The sequence below is a fragment of the Seriola aureovittata genome, chromosome 18 (assembly GCF_021018895.1).
Source record: "Seriola aureovittata isolate HTS-2021-v1 ecotype China chromosome 18, ASM2101889v1, whole genome shotgun sequence".
Classification (NCBI taxonomy): Eukaryota; Metazoa; Chordata; class Actinopteri; order Carangiformes; family Carangidae; genus Seriola; species Seriola aureovittata.
Genome location: NC_079381.1, coordinates 21,536,716 through 21,549,046, shown reverse-complemented (window position 1 = coordinate 21,549,046; position 12,331 = coordinate 21,536,716). Strand labels below are relative to the sequence as shown.

The 12,331-nt window shown below is 37.4% G+C and overlaps 1 protein-coding gene across 2 annotated transcripts in view; it reads left to right on the top strand.

The window, feature by feature from the left end:
• The window catches only part of pde8b (phosphodiesterase 8B), a 52,961-nt gene that overhangs the window by 29,683 nt on the left and 10,947 nt on the right, over nt 1-12,331 (top strand). For both annotated transcript variants that reach the window (XM_056403712.1, XM_056403711.1), the window contains exons 14-21: nt 1,488-1,652; nt 2,562-2,607; nt 3,505-3,634; nt 4,157-4,355; nt 4,750-4,967; nt 5,059-5,197; nt 5,388-5,555; nt 6,096-6,225. In XM_056403712.1, coding sequence (XP_056259687.1) covers nt 1,488-1,652; nt 2,562-2,607; nt 3,505-3,634; nt 4,157-4,355; nt 4,750-4,967; nt 5,059-5,197; nt 5,388-5,555; nt 6,096-6,225 — 1,195 coding nt within the window. The remainder of the gene's footprint in view (nt 1-1,487; nt 1,653-2,561; nt 2,608-3,504; nt 3,635-4,156; nt 4,356-4,749; nt 4,968-5,058; nt 5,198-5,387; nt 5,556-6,095; nt 6,226-12,331) is intronic.

Genomic DNA, 12,331 nt, shown 5'->3' with positions numbered 1-12,331 from the left:
TTTCCTGAAAACTTTTCAGATAAATTAATTCCAATTTTTTTGAATGGTCAGATATTTTTGGGCCTTACATCCTGTAGTTCAAGTGCTACATAAGACAACATTAAATGTTCTGAGAAAACCATGTAATGGGGTTAAAGGAAGCTATCGTCTGTAGGGATCTTCCTCCAGTAATCAGTTTCATACTGAATCCTTTACGTAAGTCCACGCCTTCAGCAGTGAGGAGAAATCACTGAGCTCATTCTTCGTTCTTCACATGTTGGGTTTTCCCTGTGAATGCAGTTCTCTTATGGCCCATTACCAGCCTGTTTCATCAGGAAGTGCACACAGTTTGATTGCAACACCTCAGTTCTGTCCGTTCGAATCCCTACCACTTTAACGTATCATCCCAACACCACAGAGCCATTCAGCGTCCATTAGGAGCCGTCTTCACTGCCTTAATGTTGTTTGACCGAGCCAATAATGGAGGGTTTGCCTCTTAACAACTGCTAATAGGCAGACATAACAACTAATATGATATCCTATTAGTGAGAAGATGTGTCACTGCCTTGCCTCTCTTTCTGCCACATGATATTTAAACTCACTTTCTTGCTGAATAACCAACTTTATGCACATATTTTCATACTTCAGGAAGTGCTGCTGAGAGGAAGCTGCAGTAGACAGACATAAATACAAACATAACCCCCACCCAACCCCACTTTCTGCAGTATTCGTGCTGTTCTGCACTGTACAGTGTTTTGAGGATAATTTAATTCTGACTGCCTGCTAGATTGTCCCTGAAAAGTGTCACTGTTAATAATTATGAGGTTAAAATTAAAGCTGTTAAACTGTATTCCAAACCAATAACTTTTTAATGGTGAAACTAAATATTCAACTTTATTTTGCGGATGATATTATTTCCTTGCAGGAGACGAGATAATTAGCAGTAAAAGATAAATTTCATTGTTCCCGTGCTCTCCAGGAAGATACATTTCTGGGGATTATTTACAGCATGGATGATGATGTTGTGAAACACACACCGTGTCTTTGGACTCCTTGTTCTGCGCCACTATTTACAGTTGATGCTGTCAACATCAGGGGATTTGTTCTTGTGCGTTTATTTGTGAACATCACATTTTAACAGAAACATTCAATGATTGGGTTCTGTGAATTTTCCATGACGCCACTGACCCCACTGTCATGATGCTGTGAGCAACAATAAACCCAGGTCAAGCTGTCGGCTGGGTCATAATTTGATAATATACGGTATAGAGTATGTCGCATTGTCTCTCTACTTCCTGCTGCAGGTCTGGTGATGTTCTTATGTGTTCAAACAGCAGCTGTATTTAGCTGTTTCGCCCCAGTCAAGATTTCTCCAGCATCACATGCGCATCTCCATGACACATGCACAAAGAAAGGAGCGCTCTGTTACGCTCGTGTCTTGCAGAGGGCTCTTTGTGCATCTGTCTTTGTGTAATATCGGGACTTTTTCTTTCCCCCCTCCACCCCAGGTTATAAACATCATCAATGCGGCGCAGGAGAGCAGTCCGGTGACCGTGGCCGAGGCCCTGGACCGCGTGTTGGAGATCCTGAGAACCACCGAGCTCTACTCCCCTCAGCTCGCCTCCAAGGAAGATGACCCCCACACCAACGACCTGGTTGGGGGGCTCATGAGCGTAAGAGGCCGTATAGATTCTTAGTTTATTCATAAGTGTAGAAGCTTGAAACACTTTATAAGGTTAGAAACACGTTCTCACCTCATACATGTGACACTGAACATTCTTGTTCAACAAAGACATTTTTGGCTTCCAAACTCTGTCAAGTCTGTATTTTCAGAGTGGCAACAGAGACTTTGTTTATTTTATTTTATTTTTTTATTTGTTGAATAAGCTGAACTATGAGGTGAGTCACCGAACACAGATGTTTACGTCTGTTCTGAAACAAGTTTTCAGATCCATCAGATGAAACATCCAGCACGACAGATTTTGTTTATTCTATTTAACAGATAAAACGGTTGAAATTCTTTCTTTTCCTTTTCTTCTTTTTTCCCAACACTGTTGCACTGGGTGAAATGTTCCCTCTTTACCATGAACACACACACACACACACACACACACACACTAGTTTATTTTGCATACACAGTCCTGCTGCCAGAAACACTCACCAAACGTGTGTTAATCCGCAGCTGAAAATAGTCTCTGACAAATGTACTATTTACAGTACAACAATCTGAAGAACATCTCTGAGACACAACACTGATGATTAGGAATTACTGAGTCTTTTAAAAACACAGTTACAGATGTGTATGAGGTTGTTTTTTGTGTGTGTGTTGAGAAGAAACAAATGGGTTCATAGCTCGGAGCTGCAGACTGGCTGCCGAGGTGGGAAAGTAGTAAGAGATGGACTAACATATTTGTCTTTGTGGTATATTTTTACATAAGAAAATAACAACAGAATCTTTTATTCTCTTGTTCCCACTGATAGTAAATATTTATCTTTTGCAGGAAAGTTTTATTGCATGAATTGTGGCACTAATGTACTTCTATATTTGTAATTAATGGAACTGTTTCTCTTTGTTTGTCCAGGATGGGCTGAGAAGACTCTCTGGGAATGAATATGTCTTCTGCAAAAGTAAGTTTTAAGGAACCAATAAATTATCATATTATGCCACCAACCATGTGTAATTATAAAATAATATAATACAATATAATTACTTCTTTGTGGCTGATTAGACCTGAGGTATTAAGTGACGTTACCGAACACCGTGCACTGATTTGAAGTTGCACGTTGTCCAGCTGCTAACAGATGCAACAAAACTAACAGAGGGAAGAAGACGCCATTTAAACCCTTATAGTTCTGAGAAGAAGAATATAAAAGAAATGATTATTCACACTATAATGACTAAGACGAGCCAAACAATGTTGAGTTAATGTCCGAGTGAAGAACATGTAGGAGTACAGACCCTCATCACCACACAGATTATGGAACATGACGGCCGCTGCCTCCGGTGAATCTCATGAATAAATGTTGAGCTTAAGGTGGTTATTGTCAAGATGAAAGCCTCACCATCTTCTTTTAGTTTTCTACCCTGTGAATTCTTCCATCTGAATTTATTATTATGAAATACCCATTATGATGATTAAAGGCACAAGAACACTTAACCGAGAGAAGATCAAAATCAAGAGTCTATTAGCGAAGAGATTCTTCTTTTTCATCAAGATGAAAACAGTGTCCTTACATCAGAACTGCAGCTCCGTCAGCTCTCGCACAGTTTTTTAAACAATCTTATCACACACCATCTTTGACCCACACTCTCAAAGGAGCAGATTTACAAAGTGAGACTCTCAGTCAGTATGTTTGCACATGTATATAGATGTTAAAGAGCCAAGACTGGTACAGTCATTCATTATTTATCCGTCAGATCTCATGCAGAACTGCCTCTTGCTTTGCCCCCTTTTATGGTCAAATCACCTTGAACCGTGTGTGTGTGTGTGTGTGTGTCTGTACACGCTTCTGTCTATCTGCTAGATATGAGCCAGAGCCAGCTGGCCATCCCGGTCACTCTGAATGACGTGCCTCCGTCCATCGCCGAGATGCTGAATGATGAGGAGTGCTGGGAGTTCAACATCCTGGAGTTGGAGGCAGCAACACACAAGAGGTAGACAGTGAATAAAGGAAGACAACATGAGGAGGAAGACTGTTAATCAAAATGTTCAGTATACTGCTTATGTTGTGGATCATGTCAGTTAGTTTCATAGATTACACTTTAACATCCTCCATATTGGCAGTTAATGTCTTCTTACCTTCAAAAAAGCATAAAGACTGGAAGCAAAAGGTTTTTCCAGATGCATAACCCTTACACTTAGTTTTATTGTTAGCTGTTTCCCCTGTTTCTAATCTTAATGCTATGCTAACTACCTGCTGGCTGGACTGGTAGCGACCTTCTCATTCTACCCACAGACAGTCGGCTTTTCTCTACAGAAACTGTGATGTCAAATGATTATCCAAGTGATTCAGGGTAAAAGGATAAAGATTTACATGTGCAAAAAAAGACTTTAAACTCTATGAGGATGGAGGAAGAAGAGACAACAAAGATACTTCGATGTAACGAAAAGAGCAACACACAAAGTATTGGGTAAAGTTCAGGAAAACACTGATTAAGTGTGTGTGACCCCTGCAGACCGCTGACTTACCTCGGGCTGAAGATCTTCACGAGCTTCGGCGTGTGCGAGTTCCTGAACTGCTCGGAGGCCACGCTGCGCTCGTGGCTGCAGCTCATGGAGGCCAGCTACCACTCCTCCAACTCGTACCACAACTCCACGCACGCCGCGGACGTGCTGCACGCCACCGCCTACTTCCTACGCAAAGAGAGAGTCAAGGTTGGAAGAAAAACACGCACACGTTTGAAATGTTGCTTACAGATGCAACAAAACAGTATGAATCCGTATGAATATGATTGGACATTCACAGTCAGCTGTTAGCCAATTGTTAGCCACTGCATCTAAACCAACGCATCACACCAAAGTAGATTCTACAAAAATGGTGTCTCCTTCATGTTGCTAAATGCCATAAAGCCCTAAATAATAACATGCATGCATGTAATGTGGACCACATGGATCATGTATTAATCATCTCTACTGTCATCCAAAACAGGCCCCAAAATGTTTATGATAATCCAGCACATCCTTTAACAACATATCCAGGAAACCAACACGCTCTGGTGCGGCTCAGTCCAGTTCTGACGTCACCCTCTGTCTCTGCTGTCTCTCTCAGGGCAGTCTGGACCAGCTGGACGAGGTGGCGGCGTTGATAGCAGCCACGGTGCATGACGTGGACCACCCAGGCAGAACCAACTCCTTCCTGTGCAACGCTGGCAGTGAACTGGCGATCCTCTACAACGACACCGCCGTGCTGGAGAGCCACCACGCCGCCCTCGCCTTCCAGCTCACCGTGCGGGACAGCAAGAGCAACATCTTTAAGAACATTGACAGGTGTGCAGCGGCAGCTAACGGTGGTGCTGTACTGTTATCTACCGGTGTGCTGCTCTTACACTGATCCAAATCGTTCTTCATCCTCTGGCAGGAATCAGTTCCGAACACTGCGACAGGCCATCATCGACATGGTGCTGGCCACGGAGATGACCAGACACTTCGAGCACGTCAGCAAGTTTGTCAACAGCATCAACAAACCGATGGCTGCCATAGAAGAGACCAGCACAAGTGTGAGTGTTGAACTCAGCAATTCATTGGAAATATACAAATTAGGTTCTTCTAAAGAAGCATTTTATTAGAAATTTACAGACACGTAAAATACAGTGTAACTGAAAGGACTCCGTGTGTCAGTAAATGCTGTACATATATTATTTTTCTGTATATGTGCAGATTCTTATGTGTATCACGTGTTTCCAACAGAGCATGAACAGCGACTGCGACAGTCAGGCCAACATCAGGAACTCTCCAGAGAACCGTCTGCTGATAAAGAGGATGTTGATCAAGTGTGCAGATGTGGCAAACCCCTGCAGACCGCTGGAGCTCTGCATCGAGTGGGCCGGACGGATCTCAGAGGAGTACTTTGCACAGGTGTGTGAACAGCACTAATACAGCTCAGTGTGATTGAACAATGCAGTTAAAAGCTGAGAACAGAGCTGTATCTATAAAAGGGGGACAGGCATTTGTTTCTTTTGATCATTTTCATCGTCTCAATTTGCAGAAATTATCTCATTTATGGTCTCTGACCTTCCAAGCTACAAATATACCTCGAGTTTCCAGTTATTACCTCCACCGAGCAGGTGGTTTTCACCTGAGTCTCTTCGTCGGTTTGTTTGTTTGATTGTCAGCAGAATTACAAAAAGCACTGAACCGATTCACAGCAGACTTGGTGGAGGGATGGAGGGAGGGCCAGGAAAGAACCCATTGAATATTGGTAGAGATCCTGTTTAAGGGGCAGATCCAGGAATTTTTCATCACTTTTCTTAACATTGTGAGATATTTTGGGCATTTCTCGACACTTTTGTCAATTTCTCAGGAAATAATATTTGGATCTTGGTGTAAATAATCAGACATGTCTTTGGTGTTGAGATCGACGACGTTCATTATGATCTCTCTGTGTTTGCCCTGCAGACAGATGAGGAGAAGAGACAAGGGCTGCCAGTGGTGATGCCAGTGTTTGACAGGAACACCTGCAGCGTGCCCAAATCTCAGATCTCCTTCATAGACTACTTCATCACCGATATGTTTGACGCCTGGGATGGTAAGAACATTTTCTGTTGTGTGTTTGCATGCCTCTGCGTTTTGTGTCACACACATGTTTACCATTGATTGATTGATAGATGGCTTATAGCTGAAACCCGTTTGCCCCATATTAAATGTCAAAATTATTCAAGTGTGAGTGCCGGCATCTACTTTATGCAGCCACGACCGTGCACCTGATACAGGAGCCTAATCAGGATTTGGATTTGTCCGCGCTGCCACACTCCTCATATTTACCATGACGCCGGATGATGATGACGTTAGTAAAAGGTCAGGGTCACATTCATAGTTTGGGAGTCAAGACAGGTGCTGCGATCCCGTTGCGCTACAAGCTTAAATGTTTACTTTCAAAGAAGTACTTGCTCCAGAAAAAGTGGTGTGTTTGGAGGTTGTTGCTCTGACACACGTCTGAAGTTCACTTACTGTGAACAGTTTCAGCTGGTTAAAGTTTTTTTTCAGGAACAGGTTGAGCAGAAGGACAACAAGTCAAGAGAAGCAGAGAGGAAGAGCATGGTGCTTGTAGCTCCCCATTCCCACTGAATATCCCTTTTAGTTTAGTCTTCCCAAGAGGGAACTTGTTTACTGTAAACACAACTCTGTTGTCACGGAAAGATTCCTAATGTCAGTGGGACAAAGAGGAAACTGCGTCGGGGGAGGGGAAGTTGGGAAAATAGTAGAGGGGATGGGGGTTTACGATCACTCGGTTTGGGGAAAGACGAGCGGCCAAGCAGAACTTCACTTACACATAAACACAAAAACACAAAAACACACACACATGCAGCCGATTTCAATTCACCAGGGTCACTGTGAGGTCATTGCGGGGTCATCGTTAGGCCCAGAGGTGCAGAGCGGGTCGTCAGTGAGCCGGAAATGAGGATGTAAATAACAAGCTGAGAGAGAGTCTTGCACACACTCTTGAGAACACAAGTGTGTGTGTGTGTGTGTGTGTGTGTGTGTGTGAGTGGAATAGAGGCAGTGAGACCTTTCAACCCCAGCAGTCCTATTATGTGGGAGCCATTACAAAGTGTACATAACATTACATTACCACTGTGCATGAACTAACCACACACACAAACACATGTGTTCCTGCCTAATAGTTCATGTGGAATGATAACAGGAAGAGACGATGGCAGGTGTGTGCAGTCAGTTGACATTTCACTGTAGGTGTTTGTGTTTATTCCTGGTTTCCTGAGGGATTTTTATTTAACCATAAAGGATGGGGGTCACAAGTCTTCCCCAAAATAATAATCACATTTCCATTTGTGCTCTGAAAGAGTGACTGATTATATCTGTGGGCTCACATCATGTGAAAATATCACAGTGGTACCTAACGTCACCAGAAAAAGGCAAATGGTGTTAATTTTTATGCCTTACTATACTATGACGTTTTTTCAAATTTTTTTTGCCTAGCTATACTATGACATTTTATGCCTTACTATACTATGATGTTCTTTCACATTTTTATGCCTTACTATACTATGACGTTTTATGCCTATCTATATTATGATGTTTTTTCAAATTTTTACGCCTTACTATACAATGACTTTTTTCACATTTTTTTGCCTTACTATACTATGACGTTTTTTCACATTTTTTTGCCTTACTATACTATGACATTTTATGCCTTACTATACTATGACGTTTTTTCACATTTTATGCCTTACTATACTATGACGTTTTATGCCTTACTATACTATGACGTTTTTTCATGTTGTTTTGTCTTAATATACTATGACGTTTTTTCACATTTTTATGCCATTTTTATGCCTTGCTATACTATGACGTTTTTTCACATTTTTTTACCTTGCTATACTATGACGTTTTTTCACATTTTTTTGCCTTACTATACTATGACATTTTATGCCTTACTATATTATGACGTTTTTTGACTTGCTATACTATGAAGTTTTTTCACATTTTTTTGCCTTACTATACTATGACGTTTTTTGCCTTGCTATACTATGACGTTTTTTCACATTTTTTTACCTTGCTATACTATGACGTTTTTTCACATTTTTTTGCCTTACTATACTATGACGTTTTATGCCTTACTATACTATGATGTTTTTTTCACATTTTTATGCCTTACTATACTATGACGTTTTATGCCTTACTATACTATGACGTTTTATGCCTTACTATACTATGACGTTTTTTCATGTTTTTTTGCCTTAATATACTATGACGTTTTTTCACATTTTTATGCCATTTTTATGCCTTACTATACTATGACGTTTTTTCATATTTTTATGCCTTACTATACTATTACGTTTTATGCCTTACTATACTATGATGTTTTTTTCACATTTTTATGCCTTACTATACAATGACGTTTTATGCCTTACTATACTATGACGTTTTTTCACATTTGTATGCCTTGCTATACTATGACGTTTTATGCCTCACTATACTATGACGTTTTTTCATATTTTTATGCCTTACTATACAATGACGTTTTATGCCTTACTATACTATGACGTTTTATGCCTTACTATACTATGACGTTTTTTCACATTTGTATGCCTTGCTATACTATGACGTTTTATGCCTCACTATACTATGACGTTTTTTCATATTTTTATGCTTACTATACTATCACGTTTTTTCCAATTTTTATGCCTTACTATACTATGACGTTTTTTCACATTTTTATGCCTTACTATACTATGACGTTTTTTCACATTTTTATGCCTTACTATACTATGACGTTTTTTCAAGTTTTTTTGCCTTGCTATACTATGACGTTTTATGCTTTACTATACTATGACGTTTTTTTCACATTTTTATGCCTTACTATACTATGACGTTTTTTCAAATTTTTTTGCCTTGCTATACTATGACGTTTTTTCACATTTTTATACCTTACTATACTATGACGTTTTTTCATATTTTTATGCCTTACTATACTATGACGTTTTCTGCCTTACTATACTATGACGTTTTTTCACATTTTTTTGCCTTACTATACTATGACGTTTTTTCACATTTTTATGCCTTACTATACTATGACGTTTTTTCACATTTTTTTGCCTTGCTATACTATGACGTTTTATGCCTTACTATACTATGATGTTTTTTTCACATTTTTATGCCTTACTATACAATGACGTTTTATGCCTTACTATACTATGACGTTTTTTCACATTTGTATGCCTTGCTATACTATGACGTTTTATGCCTCACTATACTATGACGTTTTTTCATATTTTTATGCCTTACTATACAATGACATTTTATGCCTTACTATACTATGACGTTTTATGCCTTACTATACTATGACGTTTTTTCACATTTGTATGCCTTGCTATACTATGACGTTTTATGCCTCACTATATTATGACGTTTTTTCATATTTTTATGCCTTACTATACTATCACGTTTTTTCCAATTTTTATGCCTTACTATACTATGACGTTTTTTCACATTTTTATGCCTTACTATACTATGACGTTTTTTCACATTTTTATGCCTTACTATTACTATGACGTTTTTTCAAGTTTTTTTGCCTTGCTATACTATGACGTTTTATGCTTTACTATACTATGACGTTTTTTTCACATTTTTATGCCTTACTATACTATGACGTTTTTTCAAATTTTTTTGCCTTGCTATACTATGACGTTTTTTCACATTTTTATACCTTACTATACTATGACGTTTTTTCATATTTTTATGCCTTACTATACTATGACGTTTTCTGCCTTACTATACTATGACGTTTTTTCACATTTTTATGCCTTACTATACTATGACGTTTTTTCACATTTTTATGCCTTACTATACTATGACGTTTTTTCAAATTTTTTTGCCTTGCTATACTATGACGTTTTATGCCTTACTATACTATGACGTTTTTTCACATTTTTATGCCTTACTATACTATGACGTTTTTTCACATTTTTTTGCCTTGCTATACTATGACGTTTTATGCCTTGCTATACTATGACGTTTTATGCCTTACTATACTATGACGTTTTTTTCACATTTTTATGCCTTACTATACTATGACGTTTTTTCAAATTTTTTTGCCTTGCTATACTATGAAGTTTTTTCACATTTTTATACCTTACTATACTATGACGTTTTTTCATATTTTTATGCCTTACTATACTATGACGTTTTCTGCCTTACTATACTATGACGTTTTTTCACATTTTTATGCCTTACTATACTATGACGTTTTTTCACATTTTTTTGCCTTACTATACTATGACGTTTTATGCCTTACTATACTATGACGTTTTTTCACATTTTTATGCCTTACTATACTATGACGTTTTTTCACATTTTTTTGCATTACTATACTATGACGTTTTTTCATATTTTTATGCCTTACTATACTATTACGTTTTATGCCTTACTATACTATGATGTTTTTTTCACATTTTTATGCCTTACTATACAATGACGTTTTATGCCTTACTATACTATGACGTTTTATGCCTTACTATACTATGACGTTTTTTCACATTTGTATGCCTTGCTATACTATGACGTTTTATGCCTCACTATACTATGACGTTTTTTCATATTTTTATGCCTTACTATACTATTACATTTTATGCCTTACTATACTATCACGTTTTTTCCAATTTTTATGCCTTACTATACTATGACGTTTTTTCACATTTTTATGCCTTACTATACTATGACGTTTTTTCACATTTTTATGCCTTACTATACTATGACGTTTTTTCACATTTTTATGCCTTACTATACTATGACGTTTTTTCAAGTTTTTTTGCCTTGCTATACTATGACGTTTTATGCTTACTATACTATGACGTTTTTTCACATTTTTATGCCTTACTATACTATGACGTTTTTTCAAATTTTTTTGCCTTGCTATACTATGACGTTTTTTCACATTTTTATACCTTACTATACTATGACGTTTTTTCATATTTTTATGCCTTACTATACTATGACGTTTTCTGCCTTACTATACTATGACGTTTTTTCACATTTTTATGCCTTACTATACTATGACGTTTTTTCACATTTTTATGCCTTACTATACTATGACGTTTTTTCACATTTTTTTGCCTTGCTATACTATGACGTTTTATGCCTTACTATACTATGATGTTTTTTTCACATTTTTATGCCTTACTATACAATGACGTTTTATGCCTTACTATACTATGACGTTTTTTCACATTTGTATGCCTTGCTATACTATGACGTTTTATGCCTCACTATACTATGACGTTTTTTCATATTTTTATGCCTTACTATACTGTGACATTTTATGCCTTACTATACTATGACGTTTTATGCCTTACTATACTATGACGTTTTTTCACATTTGTATGCCTTGCTATACTATGACGTTTTATGCCTTACTATATTATGACGTTTTTTCATATTTTTATGCCTTACTATACTATCACGTTTTTTCCAATTTTTATGCCTTACTATACTATGACGTTTTTTCACATTTTTATGCCTTACTATACTATGACGTTTTTTCACATTTTTATGCCTTACTATACTATGACGTTTTTTCAAGTTTTTTTGCCTTGCTATACTATGACGTTTTATGCTTTACTATACTATGACGTTTTTTTCACATTTTTATGCCTTACTATACTATGACGTTTTTTCAAATTTTTTTGCCTTGCTATACTATGACGTTTTTTCACATTTTTATACCTTACTATACTATGACGTTTTTTCATATTTTTATGCCTTACTATACTATGACGTTTTCTGCCTTACTATACTATGACGTTTTTTCACATTTTTATGCCTTACTATACTATGACGTTTTTTCACATTTTTATGCCTTACTATACTATGACGTTTTTTCAAATTTTTTTGCCTTGCTATACTATGACGTTTTATGCCTTACTATACTATGACGTTTTTTCACATTTTTATGCCTTACTATACTATGACGTTTTTTCACATTTTTTTGCCTTGCTATACTATGACGTTTTATGCCTTGCTATACTATGACGTTTTATGCCTTACTATACTATGACGTTTTTTTCACATTTTTATGCCTTACTATACTATGACGTTTTTTCAAATTTTTTTGCCTTGCTATACTATGAAGTTTTTTCACATTTTTATACCTTACTATACTATGACGTTTTTTCATA